This window comes from Aplysia californica, unplaced genomic scaffold (assembly GCF_000002075.1).
Source record: "Aplysia californica isolate F4 #8 unplaced genomic scaffold, AplCal3.0 scaffold00051, whole genome shotgun sequence".
NCBI classification, from domain to species: Eukaryota; Metazoa; Mollusca; class Gastropoda; order Aplysiida; family Aplysiidae; genus Aplysia; species Aplysia californica.
The window spans coordinates 1,003,922-1,015,278 of NW_004797321.1; the positions used below are offsets into that span (position 1 = coordinate 1,003,922).

The window sequence follows — 11,357 nt, forward strand, 5'->3', positions numbered from 1 at the left end:
TAGTAGTTATTGAAAGATGAGCTCTTTTTTAATTTTTTTTAAAAATTGTCTTTCAGTTGAAAGTCAACTAGTTTGAATTTTTCACCATGTCATCTTTATGCCATAGCTGAGTGAATGTACAGAAGGAATCACATATCTCAAACTCAGTCTGATCACTGAAATGTGTTTGTTCTGTGAGCTGTTTTTGTTACTCCATGTTGTTAGGGCAGTCTGTTGGGATGCCGGGATGTGAGTGTATGTGTTGTGGTGTGACTGTACATAGGTTTAGTCATTCACAAACTATTTCCCCCTCTTTCCTTGCCAGTCCTCAATAAATCATTGATATAGGTACTTTCATTTTCTTTACAAAGTCTCCCACATTTTCTAAGAGTTGACAATTTTGGTGCTTAGAGTTGGTTTTTCCCTGACACTATTTTTTTTTGTACTTTATATTTTTTTCTTCTTCATATTGAAACAAACATTTCTACTTTATTTGTTTCGAATAAGTCTTATAACTAACCTCTTTCAACGCCACCTTCTACTTCTCACGTAAACGACACTTCGGTCTGGCATAACCACAGAAACCCCGGCACCGGCAGAGAAAGATTTAAGCTTATCTTGTACTGTCGTCCTAACTCCTCTATTTGAGCTACCTAGCTTTCATGTACCAATGGGTGATATATTCCTACACCTTATAGTTGAAAATATCATCTACTCTGTTGATGACTGGCATGATGATGAAATCGGTTAGAGAAATGGTGCCGGCCTGTGCACACTATATCGAATTGACCACTGCTTTGTTTCTTCAAATTTAGACAAAGTCCATTAGGGTCCATCGCATTGCTTGCGCAACAAAGGATCTCACCCTGCAAAGTCATGTGGCACACAGATGCCTTCTAAAGGGCAGCTTTTCATTTCAACAGTGTTCATTTTAAAAATACCTACTTATGACCTGGAATATCAAACATTGCATTTTCGAAGATTTTGTCAATTGTTCCAAAATAGTAACTTTTGCCCCTCCTGTGAAGGAAAGTCTGGCTGCCCTCTGTTTCAGACCATATCATCAAATTTGAATTTGAGGAAACTTTCTGCTTTGTTCATCAGCCTCTCAGCAAGCTTCCTTTGGTTTGAAAGCATTTTGTTCCTTGTTATCGTGGATACATGAATAGAGGAACAGGAACAGGGTATATGATCTCAACCAGTTGATGAAGTTATTTCTTCACAGCCTGCTGTGATCATCGCGTTATTTCTTCTCTACCACTCAAACAAAATGGCAGATTTGTTTTATTGCTGTGGCGGGGATGCTGCTAGTTTTTTGCTGTTGTTGTTACCTTAGATTTCTCCATTTTCTTCTCACTTTTTGTCATCTGCAAATATGAGAGGTCCTATAACCTTTTGAATAGTTGAAAAGTCCTTGTCCGTTGTGGGGTAAATTCCCATTTTTTTAAATGTATTATGGTTTTTTTTTAAAGTTAGAATGGGCCTTTTGCCCTTTTCCCCACTGTAATGTTCATTTGTCAAAGGGTTGAGTTGAAAGGGTTAAACCACTCAGTGTTGTGTAATTCAATAGTTTTTTATGAACTCAAAAGTTGTTTTCACTGTGATGTGTTGTGGCTCGTAAACATGGTTCCTCACAGGTGTAGTGAGGTATTGTTGTGTGATGAAAAAACTGCTGTAAGGATGTGAGTTAATGACACTGCTAAGTTTTGGTTGTGTTGTATTGGTTGAACTTTAGGGGAGAGTGGGGTTGTCCGTATTGAAAATCGAACTGAAAGGGGGGGGGGGGGGGTGTTAATGACTACACTACAGCCTAATTAATGGTGTGAATTTATGCATGAATAAATTGCTGTGTATGAGGAGCTCTACAAAATAAAATCAATTTCAAAGAAAAGAAAAATTTGGGTTTTTTTGCCTTCTTTCCATGTAGTTTGCGTGTTTTGTATTCTGTTTTAATAGAAAGTAGTGCACCTTCCCCCTCCCCTGTTTGTTAATTGTAGTAATAAGTTACATTGTAATGAGCGTGTCCAGGAAAAGGCATTGAAAAGTCGTAAGAAGTCAAAGTTTAGAATGAAGTGAAATTGACTTGTTATCAGTCTGTGGGTGATAGATAAATCTACATCTGCTAGTGAAGGCTGGGTCAGATTGACTTTTGTCAAACCTTCTACAGCTGACCTGATATGTGCTTATACCTTCTGGTTCTGCCATGTACTTCCATATCTGTTCACTGGTAAAGAAATGCAAGAAGAGAATTGAATCAAACATTTAAAGAGAATCTAAATTTTCCCCATACACTGTATCATTGTGTGAATGAAGATATAAAAATGTAAGACATTTTGTCCGATAGGGCCAGCTACATGGAAAGAGGCAAAAAAGGTTTTTATTTTAGAATGCGAAGTAGCTATGGTTAAATGAAGAAGTGGCTCAGTAATAACAGTGGGTGGGAAAAGATTAATAGTGCAAACATTCATCATCAGAGGTGGATGGGGGCTGGATTAGGTTTCATAATTTTTGTTGGCATTATGCTGTCATGGCACTGAGGGAATGGAGGGCTCAATGATAAGAATGTGTTATCTCCAATATTAAAACTTCCACTTTTTTTTTTCCATTATATTGAAGTGGGATCTTTAATCTTTGCTGCTTGAATAATTTGGTCACAAAACGTGTTCATAACTACTACTTTTATACGGCATCGGTTTAGCTTTTCATTCATCACTATGCAGATCATGAATCAAATAATCATCCTTTCTACGCCTCTCTTTTTGGATATATATAGTCCAGACAGCACGAACACAGGAAACTCAAATTCACGGCCAGATAGGTCATGCAATTTACCATTCCCTAACTAATATCTTGATTATTTTTTCTTTATATCAGTCTACCCGAATTATGGATGGGTCTAACACATTTGTCAGTCCCCGACGTATTTGAGCTATCCATGTCCAACATTATAATGCGTTTTGTCCCTTAACCCTTCAGGTCAAGTGGTATGTTTTCGTAGTCTCAAATTGAATTTAATATGATAGATTTAACAATGCTGAAGTAGCTGGTTAAAACAATTATATGGGTTCCTTCATGCATCACTAAACACAGTATGCAAAAGAAAAATAACCAGTTTAAAATTTGAATGAATCTCCATCTGCAGTTGCAAAGTCTTCCAAATTGTCACATTTTTGGGTCAAGCAAGGATAAGCTTGTTGCATATATTCAAGAAATCTATCAATTTTTAGATGGAAGCATCAGAAAGGATCGTTTTTCTCTGATCCTGTCAGAAATGGTCAATAGATTCAGAAGTCTTTCCACTTACGAGGGATGTTCAGTAAGTCTTTATTCTGGCTATGAAAGGAGCGTGCTAGAAAGTTAAAATTTGACACTCGCAATACTGCTTCTCTACATTGCAACTCTGCAAATTGACACACTTTTGTCATCTTTGTTTGACCTGCAAAAGTCCTTGAGCATGTTAATATGACCTCAAACAGGACTCAAATCATTCCTCAACTATAAATCAGTTTCATCAACACTTAATATTAGTCCCAAAAACATCATCATAATCTTTCCATTTGAAGGTTGCATCTTTATATTCTTTGACAATGGGGATGAAAGAGTTTTTCCACTGTATCAAAGAGGATTTTTGTTTGGGATCAAAATGATAAACGCATGTTTCATGAATTGAACAATTCAAACAAAAAATTGGGTATCTTGTGATTCTTATTCAATAAGCTCTTTGCAACAGTCAACTCTTTGGGTTTTTTATTTGACGTCAAAAGTCAAGGAACCCACCTTGCAGATTCCTTGGACCTGTGAAGATGATAGAACAGGATCGTTTCTGTGAGCTTATGCTCATTTTTGCTGCGGCTGCTAATTGTGTTACAGATACTCGTAAATAATGTTGTCTTTTGATATTCAAGAACTACGTTCACTAAAAGTAAAAGTGATATTATGTTCACTCTGCCTATTGGATTTTCCTATACTCCACATGAAGCGTTAAAAAAGGATAGAGAAATCACACAATTTCCAAGTTATGTTGTTGTACGACAATTTCGTCATAGCCCAGGTAAAGACTCATTGAATGCTCCTCGAAAATAATCTGAGTGTTATACCAATACAGTTTTCTTTTCACAGTACACCTACGTCACAGCCTACACTCACACACACACAAACAATGAATAAATTATCTCCACACACTATAGAGACTTAGCTAGATTTTTCGGGGGGGAGGGGGCCATAAAAATATCGACTTTTGAGAAATATCCTTAGTTTTGTACATACAGTTCTGTTCTGTGTATTTTGAAGCGTGTATTTTTATACTTTCTACTTTCTGTTTTTGTTTTCTTTTCACGTGACACAGTTTTAAGATTGGGAGTTTCACACCACTACTCCGTAGATCAGTTTCTCAGATGTGAGGGAGATGTACAAACTTCATGGACCACAAGTTTGTTCTTACCTTTCTTGCTCTTGTTTTGTTTGTTTGTTTTTTTCTTTTTATTTCCATTTATTTTTTCCTCCTTCCGGAACACACCTTCTTTGTTTTCCTACATCACCTGCCGCTCTATAAAATATCGGTTCTTGTGTCGATGTGCTTCACTTTTTCTGAAACTGCTTGTCTTTGGTGTGAATGGTGACTTTGTATCCTCTTCATCCTCCTCTCTTCTCTACGGGTGTTCTCCTGCTTCATATATATTCATTCTCCTCAATAATTTCAGTTTTTCATAGTAAGGCCTTTGAGTTGTTTTTGTTTTTTATTTCAAGATGTACACTTGGCAAAGGTGTAGTAGGTCTAGTTGCAGTGAAGCCTTAGATGAATTTGCTTGATTATAGTGTTGTCCTTTTTTTTCATATTACTTTTTATATATTTGTTTTCTTTTCTTTCTTTTTTTTTGTCATTCTGTGATCTAACACTCACTGATCAACAGAAAGATTTAACTCTAAGCCATATTTACCAGAATTTGATTTCTCTCATTTGGTGACTTCAGTCTTTTCAATGGACGCCTATGCTTAGTTTTCGTATTTCTGACATGGCCAGAAGTAAAGAGCTCTTTGAACAATATTTTTCTTGTGGAAATAAAGCAATACTCTATTTTTTCTGTAGCCAGAGTATGTGGCTGGATGATTGCAGCTTTTTGGTTTTGTCCCACAGCCTGCCCATGTGACTTGTTGCTTTGACCACTGTCTCGGACAAGTTGTGATATTCTCACACAACACTATAGTCTTATATAATATCATTTATACATAACATTAGGCTTTATGCACACATGATTCTAGTCTACTAATATGACACAAGGCTTTGCACACCCCATATTGCTGCTTTTCACACGCTGCTCAAAATTATGGCAGTGTGCACAGTTACCTGATCTGCTTTTCGACTTACATAGTGGATTCTTTTTTAAAATCTACATTCTTGATGAGTTGATACACGTTTTTGGCTTTTAACCTATTATTGTAAGAGTTTGTTTCTTTCAATTCAGTTTTGTTTTAAATCAATTCAGTAGTTTTGAGTTTTGAAGTTCTTATTGAAGATGTCAATTTCTATATAGAATAAGAAACGCAGTGATTGAACTTGAATTTGATAAACAGAATAAACACGAAAGCATTTTTTAGAAGTGCCCGTAGACACGTACCTAATGTCCACTATAATTATCTGTTTGTGTGTTTGATTTCTGTTACTCCACAAGGCTCAAATCTTGGTTTGTGGGTGGTTGACGGGTGCTCTGGTGTGGTTTGCTTCTTCTTTCCTATCAAACATCTTATCGTCCTTATCTCCCCCTTCTTCTTTTTTATGTTTGTTACTCTCTTGTAACACCTCTAATCTTCTGGCGCTCATATGACCTTATGCAGTTGCGAGCGCCGACTAAAACTAAACTAAAACTTACCTCTCCTCCTTCTTTTTTGTGTTTGTTACTCTCTTGTAACACCTCTAATCTTCAGCACTTATATGACCATATTGTGTTGCAAGTGCCGTAAAACTCTTACTAAAACAAAACAAATCTTGGTTTTCTTTAGTTGTAGGATTTCATCTCCTACTGAAAGTACCTGTGTAAGTGCATGTAAAAGAAAAATCGTACATGTTGCAAGTGGGACAGGTCTTCATGTTTCTGTGTCAGTCAGTGTGTCTTTTTGTAGGTCTATCAATCAGTATGTTTTGTATTTCTGTGTCAATCAGTGTGTCTTTGTGTTCAGTCATCATCATCCAGTGCCAGATCTGCGACAGACATTGGTGATCATGGTTCTCCGTTCATTCCTTTGCTCGGAAGCTCCTAAAAAGCTTCCCTGATCTTTCCCAGTTACCATTTTCTTTAGGTTCTCTAAGTAGGTTCCTCTGGGTCCACCCCTGCCTCGTTTGCCTTCAATTTTGCCAGTGAGAGCTAGATGTTCAAGACCTTTATGTCTATTCAGGTGTCCCAAAAACTGCATTTGTCGTTTCCTGATTGTTTTTAACAGTGAGCGTCCCACGTGGGCTTCATCGAACACTACCTTATTTGATTTAATTTCTTTCAACGATATTCTTAGCAGTCTCCTAAGAAACCACATTACTGTTGCTTCTATTTTATTTCCACTGTCTTTAGTGATTGTTGTTCAGTACTTTTTGTATTTCTGTGTCAATCAGTGCATCTTCGTTTGTGTTTCACTGTGTCTTTGTATTTTTATCAGTAAATTTTTGTATTTCTGTGTCTTTGTATTTCATTGTCAATTAGTGCGTCTTTGTACTTCTGTATCATCAGTGCACCTTTGTATGTCTCTGGGTGCGCCCTTGTATTTTCGTGTCAATCAGTGTGTCTCTGAAACTATTCACACAGGTCCAACTGATTGGAAAAGGAAATGTAAGCCCTTCTTACGGTATATGACGTTATTGCAAGTCGCAGACCACGTAACTGTTGGGGAATAGGGAATAGACATACACTAGAGCTCTGTTGTTGTGAGATGGTTCTTCGGGTCCTTAAAATGTTGAAGTGGACAGAAAGATCTTGTATTGGGGGTCCCAAAAAATCAATGCTGACTTTTACCAAAATAACAGGCCCCAGTTGAAGCATACCAGTATTTTTACCCTAGTTCTTCTTCTTTTTCATGGTATTTAAATGACCCTGGCTAATGAATTCTAAGAAAAAAGTGTAAGTCATTGTTTCTGCTAAAATTGAAACTCAAATTTTTATCATTTAACCTTGTTGAATGAAATTCATAATCTAAAAAAATAAAATTGGGATAAGAATTAGAAAGAAGACTGGTTATGTGGTATCGATGTGCAGTGGTATTTTTAGTAGGGTACCGGGTTCCGCTGTACATGGTTTGCGACTTCACCCAAGGCGTGCTATGATGCTGTGTAGCTATTGCCAATGCTCAGTTTTGTCACAGGTGGCTTTTGCAGGTCAGCTGAGCTTGTGTTGTGCATCTTTCTCTTGTTCCGTCTCGCTTTGTACAATAGGTCTGTCCTTCAGTGCAACCGGGAATCCTCTTTGAGTTTGAGACTGAGATAATGCGTTTTGAGGATGCATGAGTTATTAAAAATCTAAGTAATCTTGTATGTGGGTGGTTGGAGGGTCCCACTGGTAGGTCCTTCTTCTTTATTCTGCATCTGCTGTTTCTGTCCTCCGGTCTTCCTTTTTTCCTAGCACTAAATAAACAACGTAAAAACCTGAAAAAAATTATTATTTTATAAATCAAATTGTGCCCTTAAAAAGCAAGTCATAAGAATATGAGCTGTTAAAAGAAAAAGAATCTTCACACTTTGCCATGCTTCATCCCCTACCAAGTCTCTGGTTCTGAAGGTGCACGTTGAAATATGTCGTACTTGCGGGTGTGGAGTAGACTAGAAACGAAAAGTGTACCCTTTGTCTCTGTCATTTACAACAGGAACGTGGGTGGTTGGCAGGTGCTCTGATGTGGTTTGCTTGCTTCTTTGCTACTTCTTTCCTATCAAACGTCTATCATCTTTATCTCCCCTCCTTCTTTTTTGTGTTTTTTACTATCTTGTAACACCTCCAATCTTCGGCACTTATATGACCTTATTGTGTTGCAAGTGCCGTATAACTCTTACTAAAACTGAAAACGACAGGGACATCAAGAAGGCTATTGCTTGGCTGTGGTTTGCTGTGTTTGCGACTGTAGTTTCTTGATGCTATCGTGCTTTCTGCTTCCTGAAATTTTCTTTAGAATTCTGTCGTTATTTTGCAGCTCTACAATGTTTCTTGTAGTTTGCTCCTGCTTTCCTATCAAATATCTATCATCCTTTTCTCCCCCCTTTCTGTGTTTGTTACTCTCTTGTAACACCTCTATTCTTCAGCACTTATAGGACCTTATGATGTTGCAAGTCAAGTGCCAAATACTTTTACTAAAACAACAACAAAAAAGTTTCATGATATTCTTGTACCTTGTGTACACGTTTGCAGCGCTGTTCATGTTTTCCGTGAAAATTATGACTTCATGTTTGTATGCAAATGAAATGTTTCCCTGGAAAAGCTGGAGTATAGATCCGCTACTTACAGTTCACTCAAACATACTTCCCCCCCCCCCCCCCCCCCCCCAATTAAAATGAATTAATTTTTTTAATGATTAAAAGAAATAATGTTATGAATGATAGGCCCAATAGTTGTATTGTGACTAAGTACCTCTCCATACTGTTGTGCTCATGAGCTGGGGGCTTCTGTGGTGAATGGGCTTTCGTTATTGCACTTTAAAGGTGGGTGGTTGGCGGGGGCTGTGGTATTTGTCCTATTGTCCTATTCAGCATCTGTCGTCATGATCTCTCCTCCTTTTCTTTGTACGTTACTGTCTAGTAACACCTCTAATCTTCGACACGTACATATGACCTATTTATGTTGCAAGTGACATAAAACTCTTACTAAAACAAAAACTCTTTCTAAAATTAAAGCACTCTAAAGATGTGAATTTCCAGCCATTGCAGCTCCCTGTGTTATTTTTATTGCTGTCTCGCTTTCATTTTAAAAGGCCTCTGAGAGGGCCGGAACTTTGTCCTTTTGTACTTTACTTTTATGTATGGGATTTGTGCAGATGGCCCTTGTTTCAAATCCCCAAAAGGGGCTTTTATTTAAATTGTGTTGTTGTGCAAGATTTCTTGATAATATATTCTTGTACTTAACTCGATCCGTTTAAAAGTGGATAATAAATTCAGTGCTGTTACTGTAGGCAAAGGTTAATCATTAAAGGGTCGTTTGTTGTCTCAGGCAAGGGTCAATAAAGTTCCGTTACTGTTGGCAAGGGTTTTATATATATATATAAAAATGTGCATCATATTTTTGGGGGCCACTTTTGATGGTGTGTTATGGTCATGTATTTGCATGAAATAGCGAAATGGGTACCCTGATTTTTATCTGGTTTGGTTGCAACGACCTGTTTAAGGCAGAATCTAGTGCTCTGATGCTTTATGCTCACATAGCTGCCAACCAGTATGTTAAAACGTACGGTATTTAGTTCATTGTAGAGGGTCTGCATTTGTAAGTGCATTTTTGTGTCAGAAAATACGTTGGGTACCGATGCTGAAGAAAAATTATAATTTTTTATCTTTCAAGTCCGGATTTGCAAAATGAGAACGAAGCCCATAATATCTTTACGAAATATTTCTGACATTATCGTTGCACATCTGCTTAGAATAGGTTGAATCTATTGAACGCAGAAGTGTGTGTGAAGAGTCTGGAAAGGAAGAAGGGGGGAGGGGGGTACTTTACTTTTACAGTGCCCACCATCTTGACCTGCCGCATGTATGAAGTCTGTATTTTGGTTTTTAAAAGTTGGCAGCTTTGTGCTTAGAGGGTGGTGACAATCGTAGTTGTAGGTTTCTTCTTTCTTTTTGTGTATTTTAGAGGCTTTGGGTATTTCTGCCAGTGGGGTGATGTCTGTTTGGTATTACTAGTACAAGTACAAGTAGTACATTTTTTTAATGTTTGGAATAGTTTTTGTATTACAGACATGTAGGTGTGTGTATGTTTGTGTGAAGAATTGTGTGTGTGTGCATGTGAGAACGTTTATGTGAGTGCAGTGCCTGTATACATTGTGTATGAGCATGCTTGGTTTTGAATTTTAATGAATTAAAAAAAAAATATTTTGTTTTTCAGAGGATTAGGATTGAAACAATATAGAATAAACATTACGGCACTACACCCAACTGGTCCCTAGCCTAGAGAGATGGCTTTACCTCCTCCCCCACCCCTAAGTTACCTTGACCCGCTGACAACCCATATAGCACTTCTTCTCCTGCTTGCCAGTTTCGCCACACTCTCACGTCTTTGTGCTTGGGTGCACTTTTCTGCGTTAAGCAAAATGTCAACAAACCCACACACAAATTGTACAGATGTTCTGGAAATTTCTGGGCTCTCTCTGTTACGCTTACACACACAATCACATTCATTTCTGTACTCATCTCTACTGCTTAAACTGTTTATTTATTTTGTTTTATTATAATTATTAAGTGACTTTATGCTTTTTCACTTTTTCCTTACTTTACATATAATACTCGAAAGTCAAGATTTCCTGGTGGAGTGGTTAGGTTGTTTGGCTTACGTGCAAAAGACTTGGGTTCTCTTCCCAAGTAGTGTCTACCCTTCACCTTTTTGCCTTTTTATCCCCTAGGTCTTGTATTTATTTTTGGCTGAGCCTGTCGGTTTGCGAACTTTGTATCGTAGTCATAGAATTAATAACGCAGTAACTTTTTAGACAGTTTTTAAAAATTGATTATGGTAGTTTAGAAGTTCTTAGCAGTGTTTGTGGTGTAATGGTAAGGCTCTTCATCATTGCAAGAAAAAGAAACAAGTTTGATTCCCAAGTGGGGAGGTTATTTGATAAATATGTGTACACGCATGTGTATCTCCGTTTGTCTGCTAAACTACGGTATTCTACTCAATCCGGGTTGGCTCTGACAGGCAAGGTTGAAGCAGCCTGCCTCCTAAATGATCTACATTGTGTCGATGGGAAAGTAAAATGTGAACAATCGGTCATTTCGAGGCTGTTGTGCTGTCATTATAGATTGGTTGTGACACTTTTACCAGGCTTGCCAAATGTCCTGCATTTCCCCGAGACTGTCCCAGATTCAGCTATCGGGAATATGAGAAGACATAGCATTCGCTTCACCAAAAACTAGTCCCACTTGATATAATTTTGGTCACTTGTACATAATCTAATGTTATAACTTTCTGTGTCCCAGATTGAGGGTTTGAAAAAGTTGGCAAGCCTGTTTTACTATTCCTCAATTGTTTCTGTCTATCAATCTTACTTTTTCTCTGCGCTAAAAGACCCAATAACGTGTCAATGTGCTTCTCTTTACTAAAGTTGAAACGTAGGTGTGGTAAGTGGTTGGAGGGCACCGCATGGTTCTACTTCTTTTTTTTTCTTTTTTCCCCATTACTTGTCTGTCTTACTTTTTCTTAGCTGTAAAT

At 37.6% G+C, this 11,357-nt stretch overlaps 1 protein-coding gene across 3 annotated transcripts in view; it reads left to right on the top strand.

Annotated features, from left to right (window-relative positions):
- Positions 1-11,357, top strand: part of LOC101849353 (nucleoporin SEH1-A) — a 28,742-nt gene that overhangs the window by 16,750 nt on the left and 635 nt on the right. Inside the window, exon 11 of one of the 3 annotated variants that reach the window (XM_013079426.2) lies at positions 4,325-4,408. The exons of 1 other annotated variant lie outside the window; for it this stretch is intronic. In XM_013079426.2, coding sequence (XP_012934880.1) covers positions 4,325-4,379 — 55 coding nt within the window. In that variant the 3' untranslated portion in view covers positions 4,380-4,408. Of the gene's footprint in view, positions 1-4,324; positions 4,409-6,770; positions 6,795-11,357 lie in introns of all 3 variants that reach the window. One more of the 3 variants, XM_013079427.2, reaches the window with a different exon arrangement.